The following is a 14,720-nucleotide window of genomic DNA, read 5'->3' as shown; positions in this document are numbered from 1 at the left end:
CACAAAGATATTCTATTTCTTTATTAATAACTTTTATATTATATTTGCAGTAAACAAATTTCCACAAAAGCTTAATGTATATTTTGTATTTTTCAAGCTTATTGTCATTGGCCGTATTCAGTTCTGTTTCTGCTTCTATAATAATTTGGTAACAAAAGTTCTTGATTGGATTGCCTCTGTGCTATTCGTTAGCTTTGTGTCAATCTATTCGGACCTTGACCTTTTAGCTTGAGCTCTTTTGGCTCTTGTACCAATTCTGTAACATTGCCAAGTAATTCTCTTTTATTTTTTGAGAATTATACTACTGGCGCTTGATCTCGTTACACTCTAGGGATTAAAGGATGATATTGCCTGTATGCTTATCAACAAGACTTTTAATTTTTGATTTGTATAATTCTTAAATATGACTTTTAAGGTTCGGTTCGTAAGACCAATTGATGTATATTGCCTGTTTGCATACACGACTTCTAATTTTTGGCTTGAGCTTCACATCCGGCTCGAAAGACCAAATGACGAACAAGCTAAACAATATTGTCTTACCTCTGGTGGGGGACTAAAATTGACAGACACCGACATCTAGTAAGAAACATTTCATTCTGATTTTATTTTACTTAATTCATCGCTTATATACTAGTTTTAAGATCTATTTTATCTACCTAAATGTGCGTATGGTATGTGTACATTGTTTTGTTATGCATGTGCATGTGTATTACATTGTATTGCGTAGATAATATGTTTGCATATCTGTTTAATATTTTTAATAATTTTTAATCTACGTAAATATTTTTGTATTGATAAGTGTTGAATGCATGTGTATTGCATACATAGATTTCTTTTGTGTGTCGGAAGCGTTTTACTTGTATTTTACAAATAAAATAGTACGTAGGTGATACATGTGAAGCGGTGTATAAATTGGACAATGAGCGTGCTACTGACCACTTTTTGGCGTATCTTAACGACCAATATAGCCAAATTTGAGGCGTAACCTTATCTTAATGTTACACTTTGAAAATAGGTGATATCGACGTGTTTCCTATAGAACACAATTTGAAATTCCATCAGATTACAGTATACAAATCAAGCATTTGCAAACATATCTGAATAAAACTTTTGACAAATATGTTGAAATCAAACTATACCTTTCCAAGTCTCAGATATCGGACATGAGTGCCTATGGCTACAAATTCCGCCGAAAATATTTGTCCAACTGTGTATAGTGTATTAAAGGGGTATCTTTTTCTGCTAAAAATGTTTCGGTTCAGAACTACCTATAGCTTGACAATTACGAAATTGGCACTACTGACTGAACGAAAAAGAACGAAGCGTCCATCATAGCGGCCTAAGAAATGGTAGCGGTCGATATAGATTTTAGCATATAAGGGAGAAGGATGGTAACCATTGAAATGAACGGACGCTAATGTTTTATTGGCGAGTTGTTATAATACTTTCTAGTTTAACTAAATAAACTGTGAATAAACTAAATGATACTAGTGTTGTGCAATTTTAATATTTATATACTTTGGACTTAACTAGAACCCTACAAATGGGGGCTCAACCGGGATCAAACGTAAAATAGTGAAGTAAAGGGCAAAAAAGAAAAGAAAACATACAGTTTTTTGAGTGCGCAAGTGACTACCCAGTGCGCCATCGCTGGTAGTTGATCAGCGCAGCCCCAGTGAAGTAAATATACAGTTTTTTATTGGGGATGCGTAGGCGACTGTACCAGCACGTTGGTCAGCGCAGCCCCGGTGAATTTGTGCTTTTTGAAGAAGCATTTCGTGCAAAGAAGAAAAGAGAACATACAGTTTTTTGAGTGCGCAAGTGAATACCCAGTACGCCATCGCTGGTAGTTAATCAGCGAAGCCCCAGTAAAGTAAATATACAGTTTTTAATGGGCATGCGTAAGCGACTGTACCAGCACGTTGGTCAGCGCAGCCCCGGTGAATTTGTGCTTATTGAAAAACCGGTATTTCAGCGAACACGTAGGGTATCGCAGGCGGATCAGCAACGTATTGACGAAGACTTTGCTCGGATGCTTAAGGAGGGTATTATACAGAATAGTGTGTCGAAATACGCATCGCCAGTTGTGTTAGTTACAAAGAAAAACGGAACAAACCGGTTTTGTTGTGATTTTTGCAAAATTAACGAACAAATAATAAGAGAAATTTGTCCAATGACAGTCGTGGAGGAAGCGTTAGACAGATTGCAGGGTGCAAGTGTCTTCACTACATTGGGTTTGAAGAACGGATTTTATCATGTGCCAATAGTAACGGGTTCTCGAAAGTACACGTCTTTCGTAACCCAAAACGGCCAATATTCTTCTTTCTGAATTTGTGCCTTTTGACATCAATAATTCACCGGCGGAACTGTTATAATTTAAATGGACGATATCGTCATTCCCGCCAAGGATGAGATAGAAGGTCGAGAGAAATTAGGAAGAGTATTAAAGCATGCAAGTGAAAACGGGTTACACACCGTTTATCGTGGAAAACGGTAGAATTCCTTCCTTCAAAATTGCAAGAAGCAATTACAGCGATTCAGAAGTACATTCGGATTCGTCAAAATTCGGGTATGGCGCAGTGTTATTGCAAAGAGACCCAGAAGACAATCTATTGCATCCTATTGAATATATGAGCCGTAAAACATTGAGGACAGAAGAAAAGTACAGTGCGTTTGAACTTGAGGTTCTGGCAGCTATGAAAGCTTTTAAAAAATGGCGGATATACTTAAGAGATATTAGGTTTAAAATAGTAAGAGATTGTTAAGCTTTCACTATGACGGTCAAGAAACAAAATGTACCTGACAGGATTATGAGGTGGGCAATGCACCCGCAAGAATACAATTATGTAGTTGAACATAGGTCAGGAACTCGCATGAGACACGTAGATGCTCTTAGTCGCGCATACTGTTTGTTAGGAAAAAACTCGTTATAAGTAAGTATAGGATAAGGGATGCGCAAATGGGGTAACTGGATAAGAGCGGTAAGAAAAGTTATGGAAGTAAGCCATACGATAAGTTTTTTTTGCAGGAATGAGTTACTTTACAGTGACCCCGTCAAGGAATTGTTAGTAGTACCGGCCAGTATAGAAGACGAAATTATTATGCTAGTTATGTAACCAAGGTCATTTTGCAGCAAAAATGACACAGGAACTGGTGGAAAGAAATTATTACATACCAAACTTGAACGAAAGGGAGCAAAGTGTAGTAAATTCATGTGGGGAGTGCATGATTGTAGATTTGAAGAGGGGTAAGAAAGAGGGCTTGTTGACACCGATCGACAACACCTGTCAACCACTAGGGACTTACCATTACGACCATGTGGGTCCTTTAACTGAAACATGTAAAAGGTATAACCATATTTTAGTTTTTAGCGTTTTCGAAGTTTGTTTGGCTAGGGTAGGAGAAGTAATTGATAAATTAGAGAAACAATCGACAGTTTTCGGCAATCCGAAAAGAATCGTAACGGACAGAAGGATGGCTTTCACATCAAACGCTTTCAACGAGTACTGCACTAAAAAGGAAATACAACACCTGTTGATTGCAACCGGTGTCCCACGAGGCAATGGTGGAACGCGTTCACAGGACCGTGGTTCCAATGCTATCTAGGGAATGTCAAAGTCACCCGACTCAGTAGTATAAACACGTCGCAAAAGTACAGATTTTAAACAACACTGCACCTTACAGCACCAAAATGACACCCTTTAGAATTCTCACAGGATTGAACATGCGTGTGACAGACTACCCAGATTTACAAGGAATTTTAAGAGACCTAGAAATAGGGGAGTTGAAAGTAGAACGCGACTCAATACGACAAAGTTCTCACGAAAATATAATACAGAAAGAAAACACACGGAAACAAGGATTTAAATACAACATAGGGATATTGTAGCTATTAAGAGAACTTAGTTTGGATTATCTACGAAATTGAGACCGAAGTGTGTGAGACCGTACAAGATAGTCGCTAAACTAATTCATGACAGATACGAGGTCGAAAAGGTATGAAATACGGAAGGACCAAAGAAAACGATGACAGTTGCGGAAAATATGAAAAATTGGACTTAATTATTCGAGGTCGAATAATAGGTCAGGACGGCCATTGTAGGAACAATATGGTAGCTTGTAGCATATTATATATATATTTTCCCAGAGTTTCTGGGAGGAACACTTAGCCTCAATAAACAAATTATAATTCTGTTTATTTAATGCTAATTTGTCTCCAGGAGCGGCCTGTTTCTTGCGACTCTGTTTCATGTAAATCTTGATCTATCCCTGTATCTTGATAAAACGGGATATACGAGTTCCTTGGTGTTGTAGATAAGCGAAATCGGGTCATTGCACCTCCAACAAAATATCGTTAATCTGAAACCTAAAAAATTCTGTAACTAAGCCGCAAAATAAGATACAAACCTGTAAATTAGTATAGCGAATCGCAGATATAAGGGAATCGTGGGTGCCATTTAGCTTGATTATAAATCTTGCAAGTCAATATTATAGCGTTTGTCATTTAGTGGTAACTTTCCTAGATTTGTATTGTGCGAAATAAATCATAATAGAATCGGCGATAATCTGCTAAAATCAACTAGACAGCGAAATTCGTAGTTTGCCAGAATGCCAAAAATTGGACGAGCCAGCCGTGTCGGTCATAGGCCAGAAATCATATTTAAAATGTACTGCCACAAGATTATCTTGCGAATAAATAAAATTCATGCCAATCGAACAATCCATCGTTGTTTTATTGCAATTTAAAGCTCTATGCCCCTAAAAAAACACCCTTTATATATATTGCGTAGGTTCTTTTCCAGTTTTATAATGAAATTGATATTGATATTTTTGTAAGGTTTTAGTTAATTACCCTGGTATGAGCCTATATATGTAAATAAAACCACCTTTAGTCTTGATGAAGTGCATCAATTCAATAATTTTATATGTGCGATAGTTACGGTTCTTTTCTCATACAAAGCAACCTCTTTGTCAGAACAAGTAGGTATTCTTCAATTGCTGTGATCTCCGCTTGAAGACACTGCAATGATCTGGTAGTCGGAAGGTGATTTTAGTATCTTACTTTGCTAAAGGACACCACCTTCCACTCGATATTATCCTGTTTTGACCTGTCGTATAAGTACTTATCTCTGTGTCTTTGTCAACGTTTTGTATTTGATTTGGTGTTGTGCTAAGAGTCTCACAGAGTCGTATAATTGCTGCTCTTGGTATACTTTACATAAGCCTTACCGCGTATTTCTTTTTCATTATTTTCCACCCGACCAATATATATATCAGAATCGAACTTACAACTGCTGTGTACTTGTAGAAGCAATGAGTTCCGCTAGGCGTTAGTCCCCATTTCCGCCCCACCATTCTCTTGATCTTGCCAAATTGCAAATGTTTCACGCCGCCATTAATAAATGTTCTCAGGCTATCAATAATCTGGAATTCTGTTTTTCCTGGTGAACAATACTAGCTCTGTTTTGCTAGCATTTAAATTTGTCCGCACAATTCAACTTATCAATTTATATTTTTTAATATTGTTTGCATAAGGTTAGCGAGGGTGTTTGGGAATTTACCTCTAACCGAAACCACCACTTCATCAGCTTAGGCCACAACATGTATGACTAGTATGAGACGTTTTGACTTTCCTCCATAATCCGGGATTATAGTTTAACTACAGCGCTTCTTTGAGAATGATTACTAACAACAAGCCGAAGGATTACTGTAATTTAGCCGTGAATATATTGTCAGGTAATATCGATTTGAGGAGCTTGAAACTGCTTATTGCCAAGCATATACTATATAATAATAATAATAACCCAACGATTACCCTCCTCCCGCGCAACCGACGTGAGGGGCGCAATCCGCATACGTGCGGAATTAGCCAAGTCAGAAAAGGCAAGAGAGTTTTTTAAGCGTTGAGATCTGAAACTGCTCAGCTACAAAAACAAACATTTCAACAGCTAAGATTTATAGTTAGGATATAATAAATTGTTACATTTTCATTTATTAAGAGAAAACCGTAAAGTCTTTTTAATTTTGAAAAGTGAGTCAGATAAGTCAAATGTGCTGGAATGAGAATTAAAACCATGGTTCGTTTAGTTCAAAATTTGACCTACAGGATTTTAACAGTAAGGGTTTAAACTGCCTCGAAAAGCGAACCGGGATATTAAATTTAATTTCAGACAGAAGAAAAGAACTGCAAACTGTTCCATTCAAGATTTTCAATAATAATATTAGTTCAAGCATTTCCCTACGACTAGAAAGTGTAAGGCGAAAAGAAAAAATTGTTTTTGAACAGGCTCTAACTTGTCAGAATGAATTTGGATAGCATACCCGGTCCCAGAATCAGCGTTTATTTTAGATACGGATGCTAGTGGATTTGTAGTAGGCGGCGTTCTATCAAAAGTCATTGATGGGCATGAGAAAGTGGTTACGTATTACAGCCAGACAATATGCACGCCAGAGAGAAATTATTGTGTAACTCGGAGGGAATTACTGGCGTTGGTGAAGTACATCAAACATTTTCATAAATACCTTTAGGGCTAGCAATTTCGGGTGAAGGCAGATCATGCAGCATTAAAATGGATTCTATAATTCAGGAACCCAGAAGGGCAGAGCGGCACGGTGGATTAGGAGACTCCAAAGTTGCGACTTCTCTAAAGAACATAGCAAAGGTAGTAGTCATGGAAATGCTTATGACATGTTCCGCCATCCCAGTAATTTGGAATGCAGACATTGCTCGAAAACTGAAGCCAAAGAAGACATTATCGATGTCCGACTAGTGACAATAACAACTGACTAGCATCCGAAGGAACTGCGAAAATATGAGCAAATATATCCAGCTTTGAAATATGTAATACATGGATGGGAGCTGAATAAACGTCCAACAAGAGAAGAAATAGGTGCAGAAAGCCTATTCGCAAAGGCTTATTGAGCACAATGGAATAGTTTAAAGTTAGTATCTGGCCGCTTGCATTACGTATGGGAAGGCGAAAGTGGGCAAAGTTCCCTATCTCTGATGATTGTTCCAAAAGTAAGAATTCACGAAGTTCTCAACGATCTACCTAACGGTTCATGTGGAGGACACATGAGTATCACTAAAACCTTGAAGAAATTCAAACAAAGATTTTATTGGGTTGGTTGTCGTCAATCAGTTATGGAGTGATTGCGTCGAGTGCATTGCTGCTAAAAGAGCTCTAGGAGTCATGGTCAGATGAAGCAATACAATTCAGGAGCGCCGTTTGAGCAAATTGCCATGGATGTAACTGGTCCATATCCTATCAGTAAATAAGATTTTAAATCAGCTCTTATTTAGGAGATGTGCCAGCAACTGGGTATCTGGAAAACCCATACAACTGCACTACATCGCAGTCCGATGGCATGGTAGAACGATTCAATCGAACTTTCGAAGAACATTTGAGGAAAGTTGTGGACAAGTATCAAAAAGATGGGGATACCCATATAACATTGTTTCTGATGGTTTATCCGTCCGCTGTACATTAAATAACGGAGGAGACTTCAGCAAGGGTAATTTTTGACAATGATCTTCGACTACCGATTGATTTGAAATTTGGAATTAACGCCAACGGAGGAAGGAATGCTAAGGAAGTCAAGAGCACCCTAGAAGACGAGATGAGGGATATACATACTAGTGAGACAGCGCACCAAAATTATGAGCGATAACATGAAAGCAAAATACGACAAGGCAATGAACTCCGAGGATTTTATTGAAGGTGATCGGGTATTGTTATATAACCCACAACGAAAGAAATGGCTGTCTCCCAAATTACAGTGTAATTGGGAAGGACCATACCAGGTTATTAAACGACTCAACAATGTAGTGTATCGCAAGCAAATCATTAAAAGACTAAGGAATAAAATGAAGGTAGTTATCCGGAATGACTTGCAGCGTTTCTTACCACAGATATGTCTAATCGGGATGATCAGATTTAGGTGGAGGGCAGTGTGGCGAACAAGAATGCCAGAACAAATCAGATGCTAGAACCTACTAGATAGCAAAATTCGTAGTTTTGTTAACAATCTACTATATAAGGGCTGCCGGATTATGCAGTAAATACACTTCTAATTAGAGTGTTGCTGTGTAAAGAGCAATTAAGCTATAAGCAATAAGTTGTAAACTCGAATACCGAGTAATAAGTGTGAAGTTGTTGGAATTAGAAATAAAGATAAGTGTATAGCTTTAATTTGGGACTTTTATTTAACAATCCAGTGATCGAACTCAAGAGTGAGTTACAAGGTAGACGATTTATCGAGAAATCCGTTACAGTATGTTAGTTTTAAAGGTATTAACTATCGAAAATCGATTATTTGAAAATGTCACACTAGGTGTGCCTCTTAACTCATACATGTGATAGCGGTAGGCAAAAATTAGCAACTATCAAGTTTCTGTTTAAGAAATATACAAACTCCATTAATAAGACCTGTCCTTGATGATGTGCCTTATGTTCTAGATTCTAGCCTGCAAGCGCGTTCTAAATGGCCTTTGTATGTTACCTTACTGGTGAGCCGGCATCTGTTTTCGATTTTAGGTGAGAGTTCTTTGAATTGAGCTCTTACTTATAGGAAAGCATTGTTTCCAAGGGCCAAAAAAATAGCTTCAAGAACATACATGGTATCTCTCATACTTATGTAAGCTGTCTACCGCCACAACTAATTTTGGAGTGAAGAAGTCTTTCTGAATTGATATTTTGGTTTCTTTGGGTTCCTACGTCCGAATCAGATGATTCTTACATAAGATAATTTGATGATGTCTATGGGGTTGGGTAGATTGCCGTTTCTATTCCTCTCTCCTATTTATCGGTTAATTTTTTGTTCCCAGTACCAGAGTGACCTAGTCGACGTGGATCCCACTGTCGTTGCAAGAAAGATTTATGTTTGTTTGTTTTTATTAATGGTGTGTTTAATGTGTAAGAAACACAAAGTATAATTAAATTATTCTGTGCAAATCGACACTGATCATAGTAATCCTACCTACACCAAACTTAGGGGAAATTTTTTCAACATGACTCACACAAATTTATAAGGACGCTAACCTTAATGAACTTAAATTTTTTTGGAACACACTAATACACAGAAATTTATCTGAATTTTGATTCAATTGAGAAGTTAGAAAGATTTTTTTTTTTTAATTGTAGTGTTGAACATATCAGAAATAACGCCACGTCTTACAAAAATGAAAATGAAATCTTACAAAATAATCACCTGAGATCATAAAGCGTGCTTTATATAAAATAAAGACTTATGGCAGAAGAAGTTCAAAAAATGTAAATTTTTAAAAGATTTTGATTTTAATGATGGCCGTTTATAGACACTGCTTATGATGTAAGGGTTTGGTCGTTGGTAATGGACTAATCACAATTAGTTTCGGGTTATGGGGCAGCCATAAACTGCAGACTGGCAGGCTATTTAAACGGATCAATGTTAAAAATAATAGTATTTGTCTAACAAAAGCGAGTGTCAGAGAAAGTTTTCATGAGTTGGTGAGTGGTATACTCAAAAGTTAGGTACTTCGCTTGGATTTGTATATAATATTTATTACCAAATTGCCAAGACTCCATTATCTGAATGGGTTGAATGGAATTGACAGGTTTTGCTAAGTTTGTTATTTGAAACAGTGAGTATAATCATCTTAAAATTCCTCAAGAATATTACAGTCCATAATACTTTAGAAACGACCTGCTATTGTAACGCAAACTTTTAGGTTTGTAGTCGAATAACAAAACTAGCTTTAAAAATATATATATATATACTAATGTTAGACTATACAGCCTATCTGTTTTGAGAAAAGTTTGAGCCAATGAAAAAATATTTCAATAAAATTTGGATGTTGTGTTGAGTGTGGATTGATATATCATATAAAAAGGATATGCTTTAGATTAACGAGCTTCACTGGTTAAAAATATCGAACTTTATCAGAAATACTAGTGCAAGATATTGACTGTGATTCTGTAATTTCGTTACGGTCGCGAGTGCCAGTAAAAATAGTAAGTACGAAGTCTTCATTGATAGGTAAAAAACAAGCTGTCGCGAAAAAGGGTAAAAAGCTGATATGGGCGTCGAACAAGAATTTAACAACTTTAATTTAACTCACAAATTTCTGCTACCAAAACTACCTTTCTACGACATATAAGGTCTAGTAAAAATAAATTCCTTACTTTTTGCAATAAAATTAAGGTTTTATTTAGCAAAGTAGAAACCTTCATCGCAATTAGCAAAAAAAAGCTGAAACAGTCGATTTTCACAAGCTTCTCTTTAGCATAATTTTTTAGCTGCAAAATACTCGCTATAGACAGGAACAAGAGAATCACTCAGAAGCAGGTCCGAACTGTTCGATTAATGTATACGAACGTTCCAGCCAAGCTCCTGGAGATTCGAGTCAGTATCGTCTTGTGTGGCCTGGCGTTGTCCTAATGGAACACATTTTTACTTCTATTGGCCAAAACCAGCCGCTTATAGGCTATTGCTTCTTTTAGACGGTCCAATTGTTGACAGTATAGGTCCGAATTAAGAGGCTGGTCAGACGGAAGCAGCTCATAGTAAATTATTCCCTGCCAATCTCATCAAAAACACAGCAAAACCTTCTGAAAATTTTTACTTATAAACTTTTAATAAACAAGAAAGCACGTTAACTTCGGCTGCACCGAATCTATAATACCCTTCACAGGTTATTGCAAGAACTTAATTTTGATCGATTAGTTTGTATGGCAGCTATCTGCTATAGTGGTCCGATCTGAATAAATTCTTAGAAAATCGTATTTGTAGAATAATCCATGTAAAATTTCGTGAAGATATCTCACCAAATAAAAAAGTTTTCTATACAAGGACTTGAGTGTGATCGTTCAGTTTGTATGGCAGCTATATGCTATTGTAGTCCCACGTCGGCAGTCTCCTTTTTGGAGAGAAAAGGACGTGTGTAAAATTTCATATTCGATATCTCAAAAACTGAGGGAGTATATACAGATAAAAGGACAGACGGACTGACAGACCAACACACCGACGTACATAACTCTAAATCGCCTCAGCGCGTCACTCTGATCATTTATGTATATGTATATATTTGTAGAGTCTCCAACGTTTCCTTGTTTGTGTTACGAACTTCGTGACAAACTTTATAAATTTTGTTCAGCGTATACTAATGACAAGCACTATACCTTTTACTTTTATGAGTCACTTGTAACCGGGTAATTTTTAGTGATTTAATCTTGATATTAACCCATGTAGTCGAAAATTTTCCATTTGTAAACCATACTAATCTTAAACTAATTACATATATCATTCAACAAAATCAGACAATAGCAGAATAAGTGCCACACAGTGCCTATTGCTGACTTTATACCAATTATTATATTATATATCGGTCAATCTGTGAGGTGTCTTAGTGAAACTCAGACACCATATTTTTCTGGTCAATACTACTATATACGTATAATATTGTATATTATGTAGTTTAATATATAAAATGTGTGAAATCGATCTACGAATTACCACTTACTTAGGTTGCCTTTTATATTTCGGTAGCAATGTGGCAATTCACAACTTTGTCGTAAGGTTCGACATTGTTGTTATACATACTCAGAACAGAAAACTGGACGTGCCGCAACCATACCACAGAACAACGCTCTTCTTTAATCCCCACTACATACTAAAATTTTTTGTTATTTTAGCAGACTCTATATCAAGTAAATCGGTTATTGTATGAGTTACCTACTTTCGTGGAAACATGTTCTCGAGTATAAAACTCTTTGCTTCTTTTAATTAATTAGGTATTTTTTATGTAGATTCATACATATGAACTTTTTTTCCTACTTTCAGATCTGCCAGAAATTATTTTGGCTCCAGAAAATCAATTAGTAATTGCTGGAAAATCGATCACTTTGGAATGCGATGCAGATGGTGAACCTGACCCAGTCATAAAATGGTATTTTAACGGAAAACCATTAACAACTGATGAACGCAGAATATTAGATAACGAAAACACCGAATTAAACATAAATAATGTAATAAAAAATGACGCAGGTAAGTCTCTCTAATATCCAAGAAATATCCACAGAGCATGAATAAAATTAAAGAATACCCAAAAAAGGCTCAATGTTACTCGTTTGAATATGTACATTAAATCTATTAGAGGTCGGCACCATGTACACCTTTTACAAATTTACCTACTTCGATCCCCTATATTAAAATACCGTTTTATATCTTAATTTGAAGCATAGTTATAGCACTTCATAAGTTTTCGTTTAATGACGTTTTATGGGCGTGCCAATAGCTGCATGTTCGGACAAACAGACGGACGGACAGACAGTCATTCTGATGTCAACTCATCTCGTCATCTGGATCATTTAGATTTATATACATATATATATAACTCCGTATCTCGATTAGTTTTAGATAACACAAACAACCGTTAGATGAACAAAACTATTATAATCTGTAGAAACATGTTGAGAGAGTGAAATAAGTTATCTTGATGAAACTTTGTGTACGTGTTTCATGTCATAATAAGAAGGTCGGTATTCTAGATAAGCGAAATCGGAATACTGTCACGCTCATAAAAATGCCATTAAGCGAAAACTTATAAAGTGCTATAATTAGGCTCCAAATTACGATACGGAGTACCGAGGAGCATACGTGGACTGAAAATTAAAAAAAAAGCGGGATTGACTTCGCCCGCGAATCGGTTGCATGTATGCATATGTACATATATTGTATATCTTACAAATCACTAAAGCTATATCAACTATACATGATGCGAAAATATTGTAAAATACCAAAAGTGCGATAATTCTCTAAGTACCATAATTTATTCAGACATTAATTTGCTTAAGCCCTTCAAAGGAATCGGTGAATTATACAATGGGCGTGACACCGCCCTGATTTACGTGAAATCACATATCTAAGTAACTACTTCAAATTTGAAATTGAAACAAATTTGGCACATACCGGTGTACCGGTATGAAATATTTACTCAAAGTATTGAACATTGCTTTTCACACATTTTAACCACGATTTTGGCAATTTGTGGATAGAAATGTTTGTATTTTGATGGAAACCAATCAGACATCCATTTTTCGATTTCTGCGTAGGAATCGAAGAGCTGCTCAGCCAATGCATGTCCCATCGATAAAAACAAATGGTAATCGGAAGGGGCTCAGTCTGGTGAATACGGCGGGTGTGGTAGCAGCTCCAAGCTAACAACATTGATTGTATCCTGAACCGAATTTGCTTTGTGTGCAGGTGCATTGTCGTGTAGCAAAATTACTTTACCGTGCCTTTTGGCCCGTTCTGGTCGCTGTTCGATCAATGCATGGTTCAAATTGATCATTTGCTGTTTTTAGCAATTAGTATTAACAGTTTCACTAGGCTTTAGAAGCTCACGATATACCACACCCTTCTGATCCCACCAAACACAGAGCATTGCCTTCTTACCGAATCGATTTATTTTTGCAGTCGATGTTGATGGTTGTCCCGGATTAATCCATAATTTTATCCGTTTAGGATTTTTAAAATAAATTCATTATTCATCGTCAGTGACAATTCGATACAAGACTGATTTTCTTTCGTGCTCTTGAAAATCAACATTTCACAAGCGTTTTTTCGGTTTTCCATTTGTCTCTTATTCAATTCATGTGGCAGTCATGTTCCACACTTTTGAATCTTTCTCATTTGCTTTTGACTCAAATTTTTCTTTCATTTAATTAATGTGGCACCCATTTTCCACACTTTTGGATCTTTCTCATTTGCTTTTGACCTAATTTCATGTTCTTAATTTCTTACATCCAAATCATATCTGTAAATCGTTGAAACCATATTGTGCATGTTGCTTCTGATAGAGCATGATCACTATATGCCTCGACAAGAATTCAATGCGACTCTGCAGCACTTTTCTTCAAATGGAAACAAAAAATTAATGCTTTCCCCAAACCATCACTTTTCGGTACAAAAAAAAAACAACGAATATGTTGTTGTTTGTTCAATGGCTGTAAAGATATATCTGACAGTTGTCATGCCAACCAAACAGAAAAAAAAATAAGGCTCATTCACAACAAATATTCCCTACCAACACATTTACATATATCTTAACGCACACTTTATACCGGTGCCTACTTCCCATATATCGATATTACATATTTTACTAGATTCACACTACAGCATATGAAACAAAAACCAATAAAGATATCACGTCCAAAAATTGTCGGGTCCAGACCACAACTATTCAAGTACCTATGGCTGATTTTTCATAGAAAATAAAACCTAATATAAAGATTTTCGAACTCCCGGTTGACTTTATACGGTCAATATATGAATAATCTTAATACAATTCAGAAGTCTGTTCTTAATAATAACAGTGTTGCCTTGTACCTACAATACTTAATAATATTAATGGCTTTTCAACCTATCGGCCAATCTCTGAGATTACTTATAAGATCTGTCATAAAGGCCCGACGGAAAAGTATTATACACAACTGAAATAAGAATAAAACATGGAAGACTAATACATTTTTACTTTTTTATAACATTCATACTAATATTACATCGCCTTTACTTTGCGCTACTACGTGAATAGCTTTTTATTCTGGCGTTCTTTAAAAGTTTAACATATACAATACAAACTCTAACAGCATAAATAGCCAAGATCTCTCCCTAGCCCACTTATACTTCAACAACGTAAGGAAAGAAGGATATATCAATTAATTTAAATATAGCATAGTAAT

At 36.2% G+C, this 14,720-nt stretch overlaps 1 protein-coding gene across 3 annotated transcripts in view; it reads left to right on the top strand.

Annotated features, from left to right (window-relative positions):
* LOC106620616 (peroxidasin) overlaps positions 1 to 14,720 on the top strand; it is an 82,820-nt gene that overhangs the window by 37,617 nt on the left and 30,483 nt on the right. For 2 of the 3 annotated variants that reach the window (XM_070111900.1, XM_036358924.2), the window contains exon 5: positions 11,821 to 12,024. In XM_070111900.1, coding sequence (XP_069968001.1) covers positions 11,821 to 12,024 — 204 coding nt within the window. Of the gene's footprint in view, positions 1 to 11,820; positions 12,025 to 14,720 lie in introns of those variants that run through there. The other variant, XM_070111899.1, reaches the window with a different exon arrangement.

Source organism: Bactrocera oleae, chromosome 6, assembly GCF_042242935.1.
Source record: "Bactrocera oleae isolate idBacOlea1 chromosome 6, idBacOlea1, whole genome shotgun sequence".
In the NCBI taxonomy this organism is placed as follows: Eukaryota; Metazoa; Arthropoda; class Insecta; order Diptera; family Tephritidae; genus Bactrocera; species Bactrocera oleae.
The sequence above is the reverse complement of the archived record's forward strand: the minus strand, read 5'-3'. Positions and strand labels throughout refer to the sequence as shown.